We start from the raw sequence: 24,656 nt of genomic DNA on the forward strand, positions 1-24,656 counted from the left end.
ATCTCCACAGCCATGTGGTGAAGGACTGAATTTATCATCTCTCCCGTTTGCCCAAATGCTTAAAAGAAATACAATGAACATGATCTGAATTCTCTCACCATCTCTTAATCTCTGATGTTGATAAGTGATTCAACTGAACAGCATTTCATCTTGAATTATTTAGTCTTGTGCTGAATATGAAGTGATATTTCTTTAGGTTTTGAAGCAAAGCCTTACAAATGACTTAAAAAATGTGACTCCTTTAATTGCAATGCCATTGATTGATTACGGTGCTATTCTGTTAGAAGTGTTGTTAACCCTTTCCAACTGTAGCTGAGATGTCAGGTAAAATCTCCCATTTATAGTTGTTGGGTGAAGAGTATGTTCACGTAATCATAAATGTATTCCTTCATTCAACTTCCCTAATGATCTCAATTATGTGTCTTCCAGTCAATGGCATGGCTGCAGCAGACACATTAAACTGACTGGTGAAACGAGATGTAATTGATATTTCTTACAGAGCAAGTCAGTGAGACAAGGTTGGGGGGTGGGGGGGTCACTGTTTTAATGTGCTGAATATCTCACAGTGTCATTTACCTCTCTGCCCAGGTCAGCTGTCTGAAGAGAGCAGGCAGAGAACGACTTATATGGATAGAGGCAGGGGGGACGAATGGAAAAAAGAAGGACTGAATGCCAGTGAGAGACGGGAGGGGGGTACAGTTAAAGACCCATTAGCGGGAAGGTTTTCCAGATCCCTGAAGAGTTCTGATGAATGGTAGTGAGTGGAGGCTGCAGGGAAAGTGAGTTACCTCGCTACACTCAGGCCAGTAACCACACAGCAGACCCTGTAACTTCACCAACCCTGCCTTGGCTGGAAGAGGAAGGCCAAGCCGGTGTTCCACCTATGCCTCTGCTCTGACAAAAAGAGAGAGTGATTAGGGGTGAGATGTATGTGAAGGAAAGAAAGTCTGTGAGGGAGGTGATAAATAAGGGAGTGAAAAAGGGCGTGTGTGAGGAATGAGACGGGGAAAGTGTGTGTGTGTGTGTGATGGTGGGAGGGAGAGGAGTAAGGAGAAAGAAGAGGGATGGAGGCCAGCCAAGGAGGGAGTAAGGGATGAGAAGAAGTGACAGGAAGAGTGAGTGTTTGTATTTGTGTGTGTGTGTGTGAGTGTGTGTGAGAGAGAGATCTGAGGGAAATCAATGTAGCTGGCTGGGGCAGTATTATTTTTTTTTGAGGGTTTTGCTAGCTGGCCCCCTCGGTTAGAGGGCGTTCTGGTGTGTTTGTAGTCACTCTCAGAGTGTGTCGAATTAGGCTTCGATCCTGCGTAATGAATTGACTGCGTCCCACTTATCAGTGTAGCATGCAAAGTAGTGAGCTTAGGATTTATTCATTACCTAACTCACTGATTTCATTATTTCTATCTCTCCCCTTGTGTATTTTTCTTCCTCTTGACCACTCTCTACCTGACCCCCCCCAACCCACCGGCCCCAACACAACCACCCAGTTTCCACCCCCCACTCTCTACCTGACCCCCCACCCCCCCCAACCCACCAGCCCCAACACAACCACCCAGTTTCCACCCCCCCACTCTCTCTAGATGTCAATCTCTCTCTCTTCCCCTCTGCCTCGCAGGGTGAGTGTTCCCAGAAGTGCCGCCTAATGTTCATGGTGGAGACGGTGTGCGTGGCGTGGTTCTCCATGGAGTGGATCCTGCGCTTCATCCAGGCTCGCAGCAAGCTGGAGTTCATCCGCGGGCCCCTGAACATCATCGACGCCATGGCCATACTGCCCTACTACGTCTCCCTGGTGGTGGACGAGGACGACCCGGCCCTGGACCACGAGAGGCCCGGCGGGGCCAGCTACCTGGACAAGCTGGGCCTGGTGCTGCGCATCCTGAGGGCCCTGAGGATCCTGTACGTGATGAGGCTGGCCCGTCACTCCCTGGGCCTGCAGACCCTGGGCCTGACAGTGAGGAGGAGCACCAGGGAGTTCGGCCTGCTGCTGCTGTTCCTTTGCGTGGCCGTCACCCTCTTCTCCCCGCTGGTCCACCTGGCTGAGAGCGAGCTGACCGGCGCCCAGGACTTCAGCAGCATCCCCGCCTCGTACTGGTGGGCCATCATTTCCATGACGACGGTGGGCTACGGGGACATGGTGCCGCGCAGCATCCCCGGCCAGGTGGTGGCGCTGAGCAGCATTCTCAGTGGCATCCTCATCATGGCCTTCCCCGCCACCTCCATCTTCCACATGTTCTCCAAGAGCTACCAGGAGCTCAAGCAGGAGCACGACCGCCTGTTCAAAGAGGAGTGCGCGGCCGCGGCAGCCCTGGCGGCCTCCAACAGGGATGGTCAGGAGGGGAGCGGGGAGTTCCCTCCTCCAGGGCTGCGCCACATGTGCCCAGAGACAGAGAGCACTCGTTCCCTGGAGTCACTTTCCCTGCTGGGGAACGCCAACGAGGCCTCAGGGAATAACCAGCACAGCCCCAGGTTGCCGGCAGGGGCCTTCTAGACAGATGGACAGCAGGTAGACGGGGCATACCTGCCCTGCCCCACAGACCTCACAGCACACTGTGGACAGGAGTCCTTAGCAGGCTGTCCATAGACTAATTAAAGAAGATGCAGTAAAACGTCCAATCCAAAGCAATTGTCTCTTCATGTCTGTTTTTTCTCTGTACTGCATAGCTCACCCACTACATACTTGTTTAAATTTTAGTCTCAATCTCTGAAATCAGACATTGCAGACCTAGTCGTACGGAAGCTGTAGCCACCTGCTGACTTTATTTTTGAGAGGCTTTAAAAGCTGTCCCTGAGTGACTGCAGATGTCTCTCGTTTTCTCTCGTTTTCTCTGTCTCTGTCTTTCTCTCTTACTCATTCATGTGCCACTCCTTCATCCCAACGGGCAGGAAGAGGAGATTGAAGGAGCTGTGATCATAGAGCTTTTATAATCTGCTGGAGACAGAGAGCCATGTGCGTCCAATGAACTTTGTAAAACTCCAAATAAAAACACAATTAATCTCAACCACACAGCTGTTGTTGTGGAGTTTTTTTGCACTTCTGGGATAATATATCCTAATCTTATTCCCTGAAAAGCTCAATCAGAAACAGAGTATGTGGCAGCAGGTTGAAACACTGTGTGAGGGAGATGGAGAAGCCAAGCCCCAGCATCTGCTTCCTTAAGCACTGTCCAGTACCTACCAGACAACTGTCATTCGCTTCCAACGCCCCCAGAAACGACCCTTCGTAAAGCCCCAACCCCTTGGCCCTGCTAGTAATTTAGTCCATTATATCCTGATGGAGCGATAAAAAGGGTCAGTGCTTGGAGCAGGATGTTTGAAAAAGGCTTGATTAATGGTTGCTTCTGTTGAACCAAGGCAACAGGGCCGAGTCACAAAAGCAGAAAGGCAAGTGCTTGTTTTGCACCACACATTATTTAAAGCACACTGACATGTCCAGGAGGGATGAGGGACGGACAGTTGTATACTACAAATCTGGCCCCACTTCAGATATTGCCAATATAAATGTATTAGACTATTGCATTTTAAGTTGAGGCTTTCGGAAAATGGTTAGAATAGCTTCATTAATTGGTTTTGGCAATTGACAGGCATTTGATAACATTTCAGTTGAGGTACTTTTTCTTTTAAAACATGAAAGCCTGAAGCACTCATCTAATTTGATGTGTAATTTCCTCCTCCAGAAATGAGCCAACATATTGGATAATATAATCAGACGGGAGTGTTATCGAGAAATAACGTTTATCACCTGTATCACCAAAGACTTTTAATGGACAATATTCCTGGACCCATCTGTTACACCTGATCAATCAAATAATACAAATACTGCTGACATTTTACCCAGGTTTTAATCCTGTTTCATTAAAACAAGACACCACTGCTACTACAGCTGCTACATTTGTTACTGACCCAATGGATGCCATGGACAGGAAGCAGCGCTGTTACACTGTTGACCACAATATGATGTGGCAGTGACTTAGAAAGAACAGAACAGCCGGTCTCGTCACTCAACAGCAACCTGACAGTGTGAAAACCATGTGTCCACTTCGATGGCAAGTTGTCTGATATGTTAACTGTCCAGAAGGGGGAGCCGCAGGGCTCAGTTCTTGAACCTCTGTTGTTCATTATCTATATTAAAATAATGTTGGCAAAAATATGTCAGATGCAAGTTTACATTTTTGCTGATGTTGTTGTTTTTGTGCAACAACACTGGAAAAAGCCTTTGAAGAACTCCAGTCTGCTTTTAATATTGTCCAGACTCTTCTTAATGCTGACAAAGACAGTAAAACAAAATTGCTGATTCGTAAAATATGTACTCCCTGTGCTGGAGCAGAAATTAAAGGCATACTTATATGTATAAATACTGGAATTCTCTGATTGATAAATGTCTCATGTTTACATCCCACATATAACTCAGGTATAGTTATTATTTTTATAGTGGGTCTTCTGAAGCATTGTTTTTGCTACATTCTTGCTTGTAATTGATTATGATGACAACTTATACAAGTATGCCCTTAAGGTCTCATTAAGGTACAGTATGTTGGACAGTGTACAAAGGGATATTGTTATAAAGCCCAAAACTCTCACCCATCCCTCTACCCTATGAGAGGAGGCTGGACTTCCTGAAGCTCCATCAGCACATTTTTTGTCCATACTTAGGCAGCTCCTATGTTACCTGTGTTCAGACATTGTCCAACAGACTAATTATATAAATTGCTTGCATTCCCAGCCCTGTATTTCTATGGCAGTGCCTAAGGCTTGCCCTGAGCATTGCATGATATATTTTCACAGTGCTGTGCTTATTGCAACTATGATAAATACTTACAAATATTACAGTGGAATTATCAGGTTACAGTTCATTATTTTAAATGCTGATAAATTGTATGGTACAGTTGTGCTCATACGTTTGCATACCCTGGCAGAAATTGTGAAATTCTGGCATTGATTTTGAAAATATGATCATGCAAAGAAAACTATTTTATTTAAGGATAGTGATCATATGAAGCCATTTATTATCACATAGTTGTTTGGCTCTTTTTTAAATCATAATGATTACAGAAATCATCCAAATGGCCCTGATCAAAAGTTTACATACCCTTGAATGTTACACACACACAAGGTGACACACACAGGTGAAAATGCCAATTAAATTAGAATTTCCTACACCTGTGGCTGTTTAAATTGCAATTAGTATCTGTGTATAAATAGTCAATGAGTTTGTTAGCTCTCATATGGATGCACTGAGCAGGCTAGATACTGAGCCATGGGGAGCAGAAAACAACTGTCAAAAGACCTGTGTAACAAGGTAATGGAACTTTATAAAGATGAAAAGGATATAAAGATATCCAAAGCCTTGCAAATGCCAGTCAGCACTGTTCAATCACTTATCAAGAAGAGGATCTCTTGATACCAAGCCTAAGTCAGGTAGATCAAGAATGATTTCATCCAAAACTGCCGGAAGAATTGTTCGGGATACAAAGAAAAACCCTTAGGTAACCTCAAGAGAAATACAGGTTGCTCTGGAAAAAGACAGTGTGGTTGTTTCAAGGAGCACAATACGATGATACTTGAACAACAATGAGCTGCATGGTCGAGTTGCCAGAAAGAAGCCCTTTTCTGCACCAATGCCACAAAAAAGCCTGGTTACAATATGCTCGACAGTACCTTGACACGCCTCACAGCTTCTGGCACATTGTAATTTGGAGTGACAAGACCAAAATAAAGCTCTATGGTCACAACAAGGACTATAATGAACAGAATACCATCCTCACTGTGAAGCATGATGGTGGCCCACTGATGTTTTGGGGATGTGTGAGCTCTAATTCACGGGGAATCTTGTGATAATTGATGGCAAGATGAATGTAGCATGTTATCAGAAAATACTTACAGAAAATGTGCATTCTTCTGCACGAAAGCTGCGCATGGGACGCTTGGAACGCTTGGACTTTCCAGCACGACAATGACCCTAAGCACAAGGCCAAGTTGACCCTCCAGTGTTTACCGTGGAAAGTGAAGGTTTTCAAACATACGGTTCATGCAAGAAGACCAAAGACTTTGCATGACCTGGAAGCAGTTTGCCAAAATGAATGGGCAGCTATACCACCTGCAAGAATTTAGGGCCTCGTAGACAACTATTACAAAAGACTGCATGCTGTGATTGATGTTAAAGGGGGCAATACACAGTATTAAGAACTAAGGGTATGCAGACTTTTGAACAGGGGTCAGATAATTTCTTTCTTTGTTCCCATATTTTGTTTTATGATTGTGCCATTCTGTTATGACCTATAGTTGAATGCGAATCCCCTAAGAAATAAAAGAGATGTTTTGCCATCTCACTTTTCTCTTTACAAATGGTACATACACTCACCTAAAAGATTATTAGGAACACCATACTAATACTGTGTTTGACCCCCTTTCACCTTCAGAACTGCCTTAATTCTATGTGGCATTGATTCAACAAGGTGCTGAATGTATTCTTTAGAAATGTTGGCCCATATTGATAGAATAGCATCTTGCAGTTGATGGAGTTTTGTTGGATGCACATCCAGGGCACGAAGCTCCCATTCCACCACATCCCAAAGATGCTCTAATGGGTTGAGATCTGGTGACTGTGTCATTTCAGTACAGTGAACTCATTGTCATGTTCAAGAAACCAATTTTAAATGATTCGAGCTTTGTGACATGGTGCATTATCCTGCTAGAACTAGCCATCAGAGGATGGGTACATGGTGGTCATAAAGGGATGGACATGGTCAGAAACAATGCTCAGGTAGGCTGTGGCATTTAAACGATCCCCAATTGGCACTAAGGGGCCTAAAGTGTGCCAAGAAAACATCCCGCACACCATTACACCACAACCACCAGCCTGCACAGTGGTAACAAGGCATGATGGATCCATGTTCTGATTCTGTTTACGCCAAATTCTGACTTCAACAGAAATCGTGACTCATCAGACCAGGCAACATTCTTCCAGTCTTCAACTGTCCAATTTTGGTGAGCTTGTGCAAATTGTAGCCTCTTTTTCATATTTGTGGTGGAGATGAGTGGTACCCGGTGGGGTCTTCTGCTGTTGCAGCCCATCCGCCTCAAGGTTGTGCGTGTTGAGGCTTCACAAATGCTTTGCTGCATACCTCGGTTGTAATGAGTGGTTATTTCAGTCAAAGTTGCTCTTCTATCAGCTTGAATCAGTCGGCCCATTCTCCTCTGACCTCTAGCATCAACAAGGCATTTTCGCCCACAGGACTGTCGCATACTGGATGTTTTTCCTTTTTAACACCATTCTTTGTAAACCCTAGAAATGGTTGTGCATGAAAATCCCAGTAACTGAGCAGATTGTGAAATACTCAGACCGGCCCGTCTGGCACCAACAACCATGCCATGCTCAAAATTGCTTAAATCTCCTTTCTTTCCCATTCTGACATTCAGTTTGGAGTTCAGGAGATTGTCTTGACCAGGACCACACCCCTAAATGCATTGAAGCAACTGCCATGTGATTGGTTGATTAGATAATTGCATTAATGAGAAATTGAACAGGTGTTCCTAATAATCCTTTAGGTGAGTGTATATTGCCAATTTTCCAAGGGTATGCAAACTTTTCAGCACAACTGTATGTACCGAAGTGGGGGTCTGTAAATGTTTTGATATTTTGCTCGCAAGGTACCTTTCAGTACTACTACTATAAATGTGTATGATATGTGGTCCAGTGAAAACAAGATACCCCCGTACGGAAATCAAATGCTCAACCAACAGATTTGTCCTGTGACCATGAGTTAAAGACCCTGTTTTCCTACAGTGACAATGAGCTTCCGCTGCTTTCAAGGACTTATTTTAGAGAGGTTAATGCATGAACCAGTTCTGTTTGGGAGGGACCTGAGGACTCCATAGGTTGAGAGAATGAGGTGTGGATGTCATCAACCTTCTTTTAAAGATGGCGACAGAGTAATGCACTGAGAGGGAAGATGAAGGGGGAATTAATGAGAAGCTGACAAAGGGTTTCCTGGAGCAGAGCAAGTTGGACTGGTTTTGGCGGTGGAAAGCAAGGTAGTGAAAGTAACAAAAGAGTGAAGTGAAGGTACTTCGCTGTGACATTGAAAGTTGCAACAGAGGCTTTCAGCAGGGTTTTTTCCTTTCATTTTTTTGGTTAAATATTTTATTTTGTGGAAGAAACGTCATCGACACATTTTCATATGAAGTGTGTGATTGCGGATGTACAGTATATTCCAGTATATTGCTGGTGTCCCAGGTTGATGTACAGTTAGGTCCAGGAATAAATGGGCAATGACACACGTTTTGTTATTCAGGCTGTTTACCTATAGCTTTTAACTATATTCAAGTTAAAATTAAATAATGAATATGGACTTAAAGTGCAGTCTCACAGCTTTAATTTGAGTGCATTCACATTTGAATTGCAAGAAGGGTTTAGGAATGACAGATTTTTAATAAGTAGCCCCCTCTTTTTCAAGGTACCAAAAGTAATTGGACAATTGACTCAAAAGCTGTTTCATGGACAGGTGTGGGCTATTCCTTTGTCATTTCTTCGACAATTAAGCAGGTAAAAGGTCTGGAGTTGATTCCAGGTATGGCATTTGCATTTGGAAGCTGTTTCTGTGAACCCACAACATGCGGTCAAAGAAGTTCTCAATGCAAGCGAAACAGGCCATCCTTAGGCTGGAAAAAAATACAATCAATCCGAGCGATAGCAGGACCAATAGGAGTGGCCAAATCAACAGTTTATATTTGGAGAAAAAAAGAACGCATTGGTGAGCTCTGCAACAAAAAAAAGGCCTGGACAGTGGTGGGTGATCATAGGAACCTTTCCATAGTAAAGAAAAACCCCTTCACAACATCCAGCCAAGTGAATAACACTCTCTAGGAGGTAGGCATATCATTATCCAAGTCTACCATGAAGAGAAGACTTCATGAGATTTAATACAAGGTGCAAGCCATTCATAAGCCTCAAGAATAGATGTTTCTTAGAAAACATCTAAGAAAGCCCGCTCAGTTCTGGGACAGCATTCTTTGGACAGATGAAACAGAAGAAACAGAAGAAGACAGAAGCAGCTGGATGAATTCTGAAGTGTATATATATTATCTGCTCAGATTCTGCCAAATTCAGCAAAGTTGATTGGGCGGCGTGTCACTTTACATATGGGCAATGACCCAAAACATCATGCGAAAGCAACCCAGGAGTTTTTTAAGGCAAAGAAGTGGAAAATTCCGCAATAGCTGCATCAATCACCTGATCTCAAACTGATCGAGCAAGCATTTCACTGCTGAAGAAAATTCCTAAGGCAGAAAGACTCACGAACAAACAACAACTGAAGACAGCTGAAGTAAAGGCCTGGCAAAGCATCACAAAGGAGGAAGCCCAACGTTTGGTGACGTCCATGCGTTCCAGACTTCCAGCAATCATTGTCTGCAAAGGATTCTCCACAATGTATTAAACATGAACATTCTATGTATGATTGTAATAATTTGTCCTATTACATTTGAGACCCTGAAATAAGGGGACTATGTACGAAAATGGCTGCAACTCCTAAACATTTCATACAATATTTTTGTTCAACTCCTTCAATTAAAGATGAAAGTCAGCACTTCAGTTGCATCTCAGTTGTATCATTTGAATCCATTGTGGCGGCGTACAGAGCCAAAATTATGAACATTGTGTCAGTGTCCAATTATTTCCAGACCTAACTGTATCTCTGTTCCAGTGTGCAAAGTGTCAGCCTCTGCTGTCTACTGTCTCACTACAGTTGTCCTGTAGGTGTCGGTGGCTCTCTGTGGAGTTATTACTTGTAGGCAGGGAGGACGAACAAGGAGATGTGATCCGATTGGCCGAACACGGACATGGCTTCATAGGTGTCATGGATATTTGAGTACACATGCTCTATTCTCCAAGTAGTTTTACGCTTGTTTTGAAATGTGCTTCTATGTGACATAGCAATAAAGCAAATGTCATTGCAAAAAATTTGATAAACATCCATAAGTCCTAAACTCATATATCTACTCCCCATCCATTCCCTGATTATGCAACTATTTTACTTTAGACTGTTGTCAATTTTTCAGAGGTACACGTTAGTCTGCCAACCAAGACAAACCTCCATTGCTGTTTGATATGTTACATTTGATTCATTTTTAAAAGAAATTCGGTCTAAAACAGGGCTGAATCTTAGAGAAAAATAACAATAGGAGACAAAAAACTGGTGAAAGCATTCTTCTTTTAGATACTGTATTGCATATTTTGTCTTAGTCAGACTTTAATGTCACTGTTTTACCAGAGCTGCTCTTGCTGGAGGGCAGATGATACATGGAATGTAAATAGCTGCTCAGCAGCCTGATGTAAAACTTTAAAACCTCTGATCCAAGTTTTCTGACATCTGGAATGTGGATGTTGGAAGTTCCATGTGCCTCTGAGTCTCACAGACCCTTCTGAGATCTGAGTCTCACAGACCCTTCTGAGATCTGAGTCTCCCAGCCCCTTCTGAGATCTGAGTCTCCCAGCCCCTTCTGAGATCTGAGTCTCCCAGCCCCTTCTGAGTCTCCCATCCCCTTTCTGAGATCTGAGTCTCCCAGCCCCCTTCAGAGATCTGAGTCTCCCATCCCCTTTCTGAGATCTGAGTCTCCCAGCCCCTTTCTGAGATCTGAGTCTCCCAGCCCCTTTCTGAGATCTGAGTCTCCCAGCCCCTTCTGAGATCTGAGTCTCCCAGCCCCTTTCTGAGATCTGAGTCTCCCAGCCCATTCTGAGTCTCCCAGCCCATTCTGAGATCTGAGTCTCCAAGCCCCTTTCTGAGATCTGAGTCTCCCATCCCCTTTCTGAGATACTACATTATGGTCTTATTAGAAATATTGACACAGACAGATAAAGACAGACCTTCAGACAGATAGATTGGAAAATTGAAAATGTAACTTTATGATTTGCTTGTGGAAATAAAAACATACATTTCTTATGTGCCGGCAGTGTCATTTGGCAGCTGTGACCTGCTCCATGTAGCCCTCATTCCGAATGTGAAGTGTAAGCGAGTGAGAGGGCTGTGCAGGATGCCAATGACATCAACACAAAGCAGCCGGCTGGTCTACCTGCTCCAGCAAGTGCCTCTTTAACTGTCCGTGCCTCAGATCTTGTCCAAGCTTGTCAGTTGTACACAGAAGGATTACTTTAGGCTAAATGCAGTTTTTCACTGCATGAACCACACTAGGATTCCTTAGAGTTTGTTGACTGATCTGTCAAATTTTATATTTGTGGAAAATGTTAATTTTTGGGGATTTATTGATCTGAATTATATTGACTGTGCCTGGCATTAACTGTGCCTGGCAATGGACATTTTAAGGAATATTTTGAATTAATTGGGGATTTTACAAATTACACATATAGAGGTAAAAACGGTACCGGTATATGTGAGTCAGACTGCACTTTTCCTGGTTAATAGCTATTTAAATTAAAAAATTATTTGGAAGTATGGATAATCATTGAATTAAAATTATATAATGTTGCTACCAAACTCAGATTGCCCTAGAATGATGTAATGAAGGACATCTTAAAATGTACATCTAAAGCAACCTTTTTAAAGAGTTGTCATGGAAAAAGGGCAATGGAAAAACACTGTATGCATCTTAATCCCACACTATGGAAAAACAGTACGTACAGTACAATATTGTGCAAATGTTTTAGGCAGGTGTGAAAAAATGGTGTAAAGTAAAATGCTTTCAAAAATAGCCATGTTAATAGTTCATATTTATCAAATAACAAAATGCAAAGTGAGTGAACAGAAGAAAAATCTAAATGAAATGAATATTTGGTGTGACCACCCTTAGCCTTCAGAACAGCATGAATTCTATTAGGTACACTTGCAAACAGTTTCTGAAGAATCTCCGCAAGTCGCTTTGCCCAAACATCTTGGATAACTAAGCACAGTTCTTCTTTGGATTTAGGCAGCCTCAGTTGCTTCTCCCTCTTCATGTAATCCCAGAAAGACTCAATGATGTTGAGATCAGGGCTCTGCGGTGGCCATTCCATCACTTCCAGGACTCCTTGTTCTTCTTTACCCTGAAGATAGTTCTTAATGACCTTTGCTGTATGTTTGGGGTCATTGTCATGCCTGTACTTCTCAGCATTGAGGAGACCATTCATTCTGACCAAATCCCCAACTCCATTTACAGAAATGCAGCCCAAGACTTGCAAAGAACCTCCACCATGTTTCATTGTTGCCTGCAGACACTCAATCGTGTACTGTTCTCCAACTGTTCAGCAAACAAACTGCCTCCTGCTACAGCCAAATATTAAATTAAAAAAGTATTTCCGCCTAAAATGATGTACCCAAATCAAAATGCTTGTAGCTCATGACCTGAATATAGTAGAAACATTTTGGAACTCATTTGAAAGGAGACACTGTATACAGAAAAGTATAACTCAATAGATTTGGTAGAAGATAAAACAAACCAAAAACATGCGTTTTTTGTAAAAAACTAAATTCCTCATCATGTTTGAATTGCAGTGGGGAAGGACAAACATGGATTATGAACCTGGAGGAACTTTCCACTTGATCCACTAGATGTCAGCAGGATCTGGGTAAAGTTTAATGGACATCTGATATTAAATTCAGTGATCTACTTACTCATTTGTAAAGCAAGGCCGAAGTGCCCTTTACAGATTGACCACTTTGTGCCAAATTGGACACTTTGGACACATTATGAATTTTCAAGTTCTTACCTACACAGAACATAAAACAGTGCAAAGGTGATTCAAATAAGGGTTACACACTCCCAGGAATGTTATACATGATGGAAAAGTAGCTTCCCTTCATAAAGGTACTAACAGGAGGCGTGACAAGGAGGCGGATCCAATGATCTGACATCATATATTAGATCACCACATATGATGTTAGATCATATCTGGTATCTATGCCTCCTTACACAAATAGATAGTAACCAAACAGTTGGCAGGAAAAGAAATGTACAGAGTAGAAGGGAATAGGAGAAAGAAGGGGGAGACTTATCGACTTATCTGAAATGGCCAGCCAGATGATGGCGTCACAGTGGGGGTCAAGAGCCAGAGGGACCTCCTGAACCACTGTTGGGGATTCAGGGAGAAATATGGGGATCAATAGGCCATAGGAAACAGCCACAACATGTCATAGCCAAATCACATAGACAATTGGTTGCATATTAGGGCATTATGAACTGAAATCTATTATAATGATGTGACCCAATTGGCAGTAAGACACTCAGAAACTATATGACATAGCCTAACATAGCCTAACATGCTAATGCTAACATATTGTATGTTATCTGGGTTATCTATCTTGGTCTCCTATGTTGCTTTTCCACTAAGGAGTAGCCTTTTAAACTTTAAATGCTGAGTATAGTTTTGTGAGCAGCGACAGCTAAGCGTCTTGCGCAATAGTCAAGTTTGGTTAAAGATTTGTGGGGGTGGTGCGCACTGTTGGTGTGTCCTGTGTGTGCATTTGATGGTGATCGTTCAACAATTTCCGTAAAGTGTGGCTTGTGTGCTCTCAACCTAGCAAGTTTCAAATCCATTGATCGTCATTTGAGGAAGATACATGCTACCAAAGACATAAGCCTGTGCGTAATCAGTGCCAGACTGCATGTCTTTGTTGGCGTTGTGCGAAGCATAGAGGCCACCAAGAAGGATAAACTATGTCTGGTTAAATGCTAGAGACTCTCTTCTTTTCAGAAATACCAATTATGCTGTGTTAAAACCTAGTAAGGGTTTTGAATATCATGAATAGTTTTGCTCCGAGTTGATCAAGTTGGATTTCGTTGTGAAGAACATGAATCATTTTCAATTATAAAAACGATTTCTCTGGGACCATCAAGATAAGAAATCAGAAGCAGATGGCTCATTGTAAGTACAAAATGTACCATCAGACCCAAAACTAGCAGCCTTGGTGTCTTAGAAAAATGCTTGTGTGGATGTTGACTATACTAAAACACTTGCATAGGAGTTAGTTGCCGTAATAGCTACTTTAAATGGTATACTGCAGTTAGATTAATGAGATTCTAAGCTTTCTGCACATACATAATATGCCTATAACAAAAAATATATTTACAACACTTTGCACACTTTTTGGCAAAAAAACTGGCGTCCCGGCGGCGGGGACATCCTGACATTCCTGTTCCCTAACAGGTTTTAAAAATGTTGACTCATCAGACAAGAGCACCTGCTGCCAGTTTTCTGCACCCCAGTTCCTGTGTTTTCGTATATATTTGAGCCGCTTGGCCTTGTTTCCATATCGGAGGTATGTCTTTTTTCCATGAAGGCCACTTCTGACCAGACTTCCTCACAATCTTACGATTGTTAAGGGAAGTAATCATGATGTGTCTTTCATCTGCTGCAGTAAGTTCCCTTGGTTGATCATTGCATCTACTGTACTCAATGTTGCCCGTTTCTTTGTGCTTCTTCAAAAGAGCTTGGACAGCATCTGGAAACCCCTGTCTGCCTTGAAATGTCTGCCTGGGAATCAGTATAACTACCTTGTGTTTTGTTGCTGTGCTCAGTCTTGCTATGGTGTATGACTTTTGACAGTAAACTGTCTTCAGCAACCTCACCTTGTTAGCTGAGTTTGGCAGATTCTCACCCAGTTGTATTCCTCCTGCACAGCTGTTTCTGTTTTGGTTAATGATTGTGTTTCTACCTAAATATTGAATGTATGATCATTAACACCTGTTTGGTATAATTGTTTAATCATACACCTGACTACATGCATACAAAATCCCTGTGCAAGTGTACCTAGAAGAATTGATGCTGTTTTTAAGGCAAAGGGTGGACACACCAAACATTGATTGGATTCAAATGTTTCTTCTGTTCACTCACTTTGCATTTAAATATAATCTATTAACATGTCTATTTCTGAAATGGCAGGAAAGGAGCTCTCCGATTGTGGCGTAGAGCCAAAGTTGTCCTTCAACAACCTGGAACCTACCCTCGAGTGTGAAAAAGGCGACCATCCCCTTCTGAGTGGTCTGATGTGCTCATAAAATGTAGAAGTGTAAAAAGAAGTGTAAAAAGAAGTGTAAAAAGCGAAAAAGGGTGGTTAGTACACCTGTGAGGCGGAACACAGGAGGGGAGGCCCTGGAGTGGATCAGACTGGTAATGTTACACAGACAAAAGACTTGTCAAAAACATTATGAACTCTAAATACCATGCATTCATATGAATAATACCAAAGCAATAACAAATCATATCTCAACCAGAAAGCAATGAAAAAAAAATGGATTAATTTTGTAATACATTCTTAGGATAGATTAATATACACTGTTGACTTAATAACAGAGTTTAATTGATATCACCCTATAATCCATAAGTCATGGTTAAACATAAACGTTGGTTATTGCCGATGACATGAAACTTCAGGTTGAGTATACAAGCTATTTGTCATTATCCTGGTTCTTGTCCAACAACATATGTTTGGTATTTGACAGCCCTTAAATGTCTAACTAACTTGGACATAATAGTTAGCAAGCATGTGATCTTGCCCTGAAAAATAACCACAGTTAGAGATGAACAGTAGTAGATAATGGATTTGGTCATATTTTTCCCTGTCTGGAGGATTAAGGGCCTTGTACCTGACTGGTCTATGAAGATTCTGACTCTCTGAAAAGAGATAAGGATTTGGTAACCCTAGCTGACATTTAATCAGGGACTCTAGGTCATTTTGGAGGATCTTGATCCCACTAGAATGGTGAATTCTGTGTGGATATTCAAAGGTGAAAAAAGCACCGAAACCAAGAGATTTCAATATGACTACGATGATGAGGTTTCAAAAAAGTGCATACAGTGTCTGCTGAACAAAAATGTGCTTGATCACATTTTGTTCTCACATCCACTGATTTTGGTGAAACTATTAAAACTGCTGGCAAATGTATTGCATTTATATTGTACAACATATTAAAAAAGGTTATGTTTTAAGTAATGTTGTTGTTAATAGTGAGATACATTTTCCGTCTTTTATCTGCTTCAGTTACCACATGAAAAGAAAATTGATTTAATTAGGAGTATAATTAGGATATTAACACAAAATAGTTCATAATGTGAAAGCGAAAAATTATCTTTTCAAAATAAATTACAAATAGAAAACAAAAAATAACTGATAACTGTGGCCCAGAGAGGACCTATCTAGCATGAAACAACTCCCCACATTTTGCCAAACAAAGCTCTGGACCACAAAGGGAACATTAACTACCGTGAGACAAGGCCAAGTAAAGCCCATAGAATTCTTTTTTTTCAATCACACAAGCCCAAGTGGGCACAAAGCCAGACAGATAGCTTTACATGACAGGATGTGTCTTTTTAGTGATAGCATGGAGGAACACTAGCAAGCCAGCAATTAGGCCCCTGTGGTAGGATCAATATCATTGCATTTTATTTGTCAATAAAGCTTGCCATTAAACCTTGTGCCCTTGGGCCAAAATACACACAATCAAGTAAGGAAAGCAAGAAGACCTGTGTCATGACTTTAGAGTACATATAGGTAAGTACAGCAGAACCAGTTTAGAGAGATGAATAGGAGCAGGTCTATGTGATGCCTTGTAGGTTAAAAGGAAAACCTTGAAATCAGCAGTAGCCTTAAAATTAAGACCATATAGAAGCTAGCACTAAAGTTCTATGATAAAATTTTCGGGTTCTAGTCAAAATTCTTGAAACATTATTTAGCACTAGTTGAAGTTTATACAGCTCCGGAAAAAATTAAGAGACCACTGCACCTTTTTCTTTCCTTTCCAAACATTTTGAAAAGGAAAGTGTTGAGTGAGGAAAAGAAGTGTTTAATTTGCAGGGGTCTCTTAATTTTAACCCTGCTATTCCTCACTCAAGTCTTCCTTTTCAGCTTTTTTGAAAAGGAAAGAAAAAGCTGCAGTCGTCTCTTAATTTTTTGGAATGTCACGGAGCTGCCCCTTATACATCCATCGAAACAGAGACATGAGTCTAGAGAAATGACAAATTTCACAATTTACTTTAACAAACCTCTGTTACTAACAAACCTCTGTTACTTTGGACTCTAGAGTCTCTGTTTTACTAATTTTAAAGTAAGACAATTTCTACCATCCATTCAAAACACAGGCCTTCAAGGTAGCTAATTTTAGGGCTTAACCATGTTTCATCAAAATATGCTGATGTGTGTCATTGGATTATTGGTAAAAATGTACATTGTGTTTCCAAATGACATTGCATGGAGCCAGCACTTATAATGAAAACAAAAGTAATTCCAACACTGTCCCAAATGTTGAAGGACATCCAATCCTGAAACCTGCAGATGTAAAGAACTTGGGAAACACCCAGCCACCAGGATAATAATAATAATCCAGGATTTATTCAGGTGTGTGCAACATCATAATGTTGTGTGGAAATAGATCTCAGCACCCAAAGAAAAGCACGCATTTATAAAGAACAATGACCTTTATCATTCTGTGCTATTCCCTGGGTTTTATGTAATGCCAGTCCAACCACGCTTTAGTTGCAACTCAACCACAGTGTAGAATGATATACAGTGGATATAAAAAGTGTACAAGCCCTGTTAAAATGGCAGTTTCTTGTGATTGGAAAAAAAAATTGACAAAGATAAATCATGTCAGAATATTTTCCACTTTTAATGTGACCTATAACATGAACAAATCAATTGAAAAACAAACTGACATTTTTGAGGAGGAAAAATAACAAATTTAAAACTCACAATAACCTGGTTGCATAAGTGTGCACACCCTTAAACTAATACTTTGTTGAAGCACCTTTGGATTTTATTACAGCACTCAGTCATTTTGAGTAGGAGTCTATTAGCATGGCACATCTTGACGTGGCAATATTTGCCCACTCTTCTTTGCAAAAGTGCTCCAAATCTGTCAGATTGCAAGGACATCTCCTGTGCACAGCCCTCTTCAGATCACCCCACATATGTTCAATTGGATTCAGGTCTGGGCTCTGGCTGGGCCATTCCAAAACGTTAATCTTCTGGAGAAGCCATGCTTTTGTGGATTTGAATGTGTGCTCTGGGTTCACTGTGGGTATGGTGTTCTGGGTGATGTGCAGTGTTGTTTTTGCGCCAAACATACCTTTTGGAATTATGGCCAAAAAGTTCAGCCTTGGTTTCATCAGAACATAACACATTTTCCCACAAGCTTTTGCAAACATCAGCCGGGCTTGGATGTTTTTTTTTTGTAAGAAAAGGCTTCTGCCACCCTACCCCATAGTACATTCATATGAAGAATACGGGAGATTGTTGTCATATGTCATGAAGCACACAGCCAGTACTTGCCAGAAATGCCTGCAGTTCCTTTAATGTTGCTGTAGGCCTCTTGGAAGCCTCCCTGACTAGAATGCCAAAGGTCTGCAAGGCTGTAATTTCCGCAAATGGAGGATTCTTTGAGGAAAGCAAAGTTTAAAAGACACAGTTATTATTTCAATGAAAAATCATTTCATTTCTCAACTTGTCAGTCACTATATTTCCTATTTATTTTGCTATATGGTCTATTCAAACAAATTTCATGTACTTTTTCATGGAAAACAAGGACATTTCTAAGTGACCCCAAACTTTTCAACGATAGTGTATATATATATATATATATATATATATATATATATATATATATATATATATATATATATATATATATATATATATATATATATATATATACATACACACTATATGGCCAAAAGTAAGTGGACACCCCCACTAATTATTGAGTTCAGGTGTTTCAGACACACCCATTGCTAACAGGTGTATACAATCCTGCACATAGCCATGAAATCCCCATAGACAAACATTGGCAGTACAATACTGAAGAGCTCAGTGACTTTAAATGTGGCACTGTCATTGGATGACACCTTTGCCACAAGTCGGTTCATGAAATATCTTCCCTACTAGATCTGCTCCAGACAACTGTAGGTGCTTTGGAAGCATCTCACAGGGCTGTCGACTGCTGAAGCATGTAGCGCTTAAAAATCGCCTTACATTTGTTGCATCACTCACTAGAGTTCCAAACTGCATTTATACTTCAAACAAGAAAACCTCCCTAGAGAAGCAAGAATTATTTTTCTTTTTTTTTAATTTAATGTTGATGCAAAGCATTTCTTTGTGATCTGGGTTTTTAAGTGTAATGCAACTGCTATTTTGGACAGCTCTCTCTTTAAAATGCTATAGAATTTAAATCTCAAAGAGACTAACCTGGAAAAAAAAATATTAAATACATAAAATGACTTGCAATATGTAGCTGTGTGCTGTTACACTCAATTAGTTATATAAATGACTTTCTCTGTTTGCTAGTTCTATCATGATACAGTTTCCATATCAAGTAGTTAGAGGATAGACAAGAACAGGTATACAACTGATGAAGCCATGTCTCACACGTCATTTGCTTAGTAAATTGAGACAGTCATCAGTTGGCTTTAGTTGAACCTAACAACCACAAGGAAGCACATTATAATGGGTCTACTCATCAAAATAGACCAGTCCTTCTGTAAGGGGAAAAAAGTGAATTCATATCTAATCATTTTGAAACAAAGAACTGTCAGGATCTGATTCCAGACTGAACAAAAGTGAATACTATCAACAATAAGAAATGTTTCAGTTATAACCTTGAAATAAGTCACACAGAAATTTCTCAGCTTGACACACTTTTTTTGTAAGTTACTTTCCCAACTAAGATAACACACATTTCATTTCATACTGGCCACATTACTAATTAGAAAACATTATTTTCAACTATACTGTGAATAATATTGCATTATTTTGTATAAATAATTTGGGGATGTCCTGACAGTTGATAAGGGCACACATGAGTGTATTTCTATTAAATTAACAAATAAGCCTATGGCGTTTATCCATAATCTGTGATGTCTAGCACAGAACCAGTACAAAGTGTAAGAGATCCCTCAAGGAGGTATAGTGATGAACTTTTAACAATGCATTAGTAAGTAAACCAAGTGGGTGCAATGCCAGGATTTTATTGTGTAAAAAGACCATATTAATGTCATCATCATCATTACAGTATAATTTTATTTTGGACACAAATTATGTTTCTTTCGTTTTTGATTTTTTATAAATTTTCTTAAATAGCCGGGAACAGTGCATCCATTCCCATTTGCAACTTTGTGTCCACTGACAAAAGGCTGGAGCATATAGGATAAATTAGGCCCTGCCAGACACTGCTTACATCTATTTAGAATACTTTTCAAAAGCTTTAAGGAGGTTATTTGTATTATAATATTGTTAGAGGAATAAAACGAGAGCAGATAAATAGCTACGTAAAATAAACTTTAAAGACTTGAAAGACCATGTACTTTTTTGAAGGTCACCTGGCATGAAGAAATAAACAGGAGAGAGGTGCGAAATAGAGCGAATAACTCCCTCTGAGTTTGTATGCTTGTGTGTAGCTGGGCATGATTGCCTCTTAATCAGATATGCTATTGGTTGAGATGGAGTACCATTGGTGGAGGTGGCAGCTTGCATTAATCTAACAGGGTACAAGCAAGCACATTCATACACAGTCACACACACACACACACACACACACAGTCACACACACACACAGACAAACACAAATACATCCTTACAGCCATGGGTTAAGAAGAGACCACTCAGCATGTTAAGTGCAGGTATGGGAGTTGTATTTAAACTGTGTGCAGTCCAGTCAGACCAACTCAGGCCATGGGGCACAGGAGTGGAATGGATACAGGGTAACTACCAATGCAAACCATCAGGAAGAGATCATTTTTATACAGGGTATGAATTAAGTTGGAATAACTCTTAAGGAGACTGTATGTATTGAAAGGAGATTGAGAAACATGCAGTATGACGTCCTAAATAATGAATAAATAAAACACAGTATCACCCTAAAGGTCAAAGGGAGAGCCAAAAGTGACATACACCAAAACATTTAACATTGTAAACGACAAAGAACGATTTGTTGGTAGGGTTTTCTGAAAACATGTACTAAATGGGAACCACCTCAGGGCTGATGGAAATGATCCACTGGAATATTACATCCATTTGTCAGATAGATGTACATTAGATCCGGTTTCCATCAATAAGATGAAATTGAATTGAGGTTCCGTTTGAATGGACATAATGATTCACATTTGCAGCTCTCTTCATACTCTGATGGCTTGTCTACAGTATAAAAAAAAGAAATAGCAGAAAAGATGCATTTTTGATGGTCAGAAAAGGTCAGACAAATACATTTTTAATTCAGAAGACATTTTCTGTGGGTTTGTTAACTTCCTACATGGCTGGTTTTATGACTTCTAAATGCCATGTTCATTGTTTAAGGCGATAACAGTGGATGCACAGGGAGATGAATAGAATTAGTGGTGGTTTGAAGAACTCAAGAACACATTGCGAGTCGATATTCACATTTGAACCCTTGCTTTTAGAGGGGTTCTTTCAGGAACTTTTAATGTTTCAATATTGACAAGGTTGCAGGAAATTTGGCTTAGTAAGTGTGTGGATTTCTTCCCTACTAGATCTGCCTACAGGCAGGCACATGCAGGCTCAACCTTTGCAGAGCACTTCCCTTTGCTATCTAGTGACCTTCCCAGTTGACATGTGCCCGTCCGTGTTGATAATGTGCTTCGGGCACAACAACGGGCATGTGTCGTCTGTCTTTTTTACGCATGTAACTCACTCCAACACATTAACTGAAAAAACTGAAAACAACAAAAGGACAGTAAAACCGCAAACTGAGGCACAGCAATCACAAAGGTAACTACAAACAATGACTGACAAACTGAAAGGCAAATGGAACATACAGGAAGTATAGTCGTTTTTGGACAGTTTTCACCGCCAAGTTTGCTTGTCTGGACATGGTGAGGACATCCTTGATAAACACAACAAGAAACTTGAATTTGGAGACTCAAGGGACCATATATAGGGTTTAAGTGTAAAGACACAGGTACAAAATTAGACCCAGAAATGGCACTTTGCTACAATGTAAAGTAGTGAGTGTACAGCTTGTATAACAGTGTATATTTTCCGTCCCCTCAAAATAACTCAACACACAGCCATTAATGTCTAAACTGCTGGCAACAAAAGTGAGTAGACCCCTAAGTGAAAATGTCCAAATTGGGCCCAAATAGCCATTTTCCCTCCCCGTGTCATGTGACTCGTTAGTGTTACAAGGTCTCAGGTGTGAATGGGGAGCAGGTGTGTTAAATTTGGTGTCATGTCTCTCACACTCATACTGGTCACTGGAAGTTCAAAATGGCACCTCATGGCAAAGAACTCTCTGAGGATCTGAAAAAAATAATTGTGTCCAAGACCATTCAGCGGTTTAACAGGACTGGTTCCTCTCAGAACAGGCCTCGCCATGGTTGATCAAAGAAGTTGAGTACAGGTGCTCAGCGTCATATCCAGAGGTTGTCTTTGGGAAATAGATGTATGAGTGCTGCCAGCATTGCTGGTGAGGCAACCAGGTGAGGAGTACAAAGACAAGTGTGTTTTGCCTACAGTCAAGCATGGTGGTGGGAGTGTCATGGTCTGGGGCTGCATGAGTGCCGCCAGCCAACATGTACTGTGACATACTGAAGCAGAGGATGATCCCCTCCCTTCAGAGAAAGGGCCGCAGGGCAGTATTCCAACATGATAACGACACCAAACACACCTCCAAGAAGACCACTGCCTTGCTAAAGAAGCTGAGGGTGAAGGTGATGGACTGACCAAGCATGTCTCCAGACCTAAACCCTATTGAGCATCTGTGGGGCATCCTCAAACGGAAGGTGGAGGAGCACAAGGTCTCTAACATCCACCAGCTCTGTGATGTCTGTCATGGAGGAGTGGAAGAGGACTCCAGAGGCAACCTGTGAAGCCCTGATAAACTCCATGCACAAGAGGGTTAAGGCAGTGCTGGAAAATAATGGTTGGCCACACAAAATATTGACACTTTGGGCCCAATTTGGACATTTTCACTTAGGGGTGTACTCACTTTTGTTGCCAGCGATTTAGTTATTAATGGCTGTGTTTTGTGTTATTTTGAGGGGACAGCTAATTTACACTGTTATACAAGCTGTACACTCACTACTTTACATTGTAGCAAAGTGTCATTTCTTCAGTGTTGTCACAGGAAAATATATAATCAAATATTTACAAAAATGTGAGGGGTGTACTCACATTTGTGAAATACTGTCCATCATGTTATACTGTATATGTGCCACATGCAGATTTTATACATACCCATGTGGAAAACCTTAAATCAGATGTTTCAGTAAAAATCATCGAACATTAAATATACAACCCTGTTTTCAAAAAGGTTAGGAAGCTGCGTCAAATGCAAATAAAAACAGAATGCAGTGATGTGCAAATCATTTCATCCCTATATTTAGTACAAAGACAACATGTCTGATGTTGTACCAGAGAAACTTCATTGTTTTTGGAAAAATATATGCCCATTTTGAACTTGATGCCAGGAACACGTTTCAAAATATTTGGGACCAGGCATGTTTATTACTATGTTGCATCTCTTATTCTTTTAACAACACTTTGTTAGAGTGCTGTAGTTTTGAAAGTGAAGGGTTTTCCATTCTTGCTTGATATAGGATTTCAGCTGCTCAACATTTCTGGGTCTCCTTTGTCATATTTTTTGTTTCATAATGCACAGAATGTTTTCAGTGGGTTACAGGTCGTGATTGCAGGCAGACCAGTTTAGCACCCACACTCTTTTACTACAGAACCATGCTGTTGTAATACATGCATAATGCGGTTTGGCATTGTCTTTCTGAAATAAGCAAGGCCTTGTTTAAAAAAACATTATCTTGATGGCAGCAAATGTTGCCCCGAAACCTGGGTATATTGTTCAGCATTAATGGTGCCTTCACAGATGTGCAAGTCACCCATATCATGTGCACTAATGCACCCCCATACCATAACAGATGTTGGCTTTTGAACTGAGCACTGATAACAAGCTGGATGGTCCCTCTCAATTTTAGCCCAGAGGACACAGCATCCATGATTCCCAAAGATAATTTTACTTTTTGTTTTGTCAGACCACAGGAAAGTTTTCCACTTCCTCAGTCCATCTTAAATGAGCTTCGGCCCAGAGAAGACGGCTGCATTTGAGGATCTTTTTATACAGTTGTGCTCAAAAGTATGCATACCCTTGGAAAATTAGCAATTTGTAAGGGAAACCTGAGTGAGCAGGCAAAACACATGTCTTTTGTTTCTTATGGGATTCACATTCAACTGTAGATCATAACAGAATGGCACAATCATAAAACAAAACATGGCAACAAAGAAAAACATTAACTGACCCCTGATCAAAAGTCTGCATACCCTTAGTTTCTAATACTGTGTATTGCCCCCTTTGGCATCAAAGACAGCGTGCAGTCTTTTTTAATAGTCGTCTATGAGGCCCCAAATTCTTGCAGGTGATATAGCCGCCAATTCGTCTTGGCAAAATGCCTCTAGGTCATGCAAACTCTTTGGTCATCTTGAATGAACCGCATGTTTGAGATCTCCCCAGATTGGCTCAATGATATTAAGGTCAGGAGACTGTGATGGCCACTCCAGAACCTTCACCTTTTTCTGCTGTAACACCTGGAGAGTCAACTTGGCCTTGTGCTTAGGGTAATTGTCGTGCTGGAAAGTCCAAGAGCATCCCATGCGTAGCTTTTGTGCAGAAGAATGTAAATCATCTGCCACTATTTTCTGATAACATGCTGGCATTAT

At 40.9% G+C, this 24,656-nt stretch overlaps 1 protein-coding gene across 1 annotated transcript in view; it reads left to right on the plus strand.

Moving 5' to 3' along the window:
• kcng4a (potassium voltage-gated channel, subfamily G, member 4a) overlaps positions 1–2,996 on the plus strand; it is a 33,416-nt gene extending 30,420 nt beyond the window's left edge. The window contains exon 3 of the mRNA XM_010884155.4: positions 1,613–2,996. Within this exon, the coding sequence (XP_010882457.1) occupies positions 1,613–2,485 (873 nt within the window). The 3' untranslated portion in view covers positions 2,486–2,996. The remainder of the gene's footprint in view (positions 1–1,612) is intronic.
• Positions 2,997–24,656: the final 21,660 nt, after the last annotated feature.

Source organism: Esox lucius, chromosome 19 (genome assembly GCF_011004845.1).
Source record: "Esox lucius isolate fEsoLuc1 chromosome 19, fEsoLuc1.pri, whole genome shotgun sequence".
Classification (NCBI taxonomy): domain Eukaryota; kingdom Metazoa; phylum Chordata; class Actinopteri; order Esociformes; family Esocidae; genus Esox; species Esox lucius.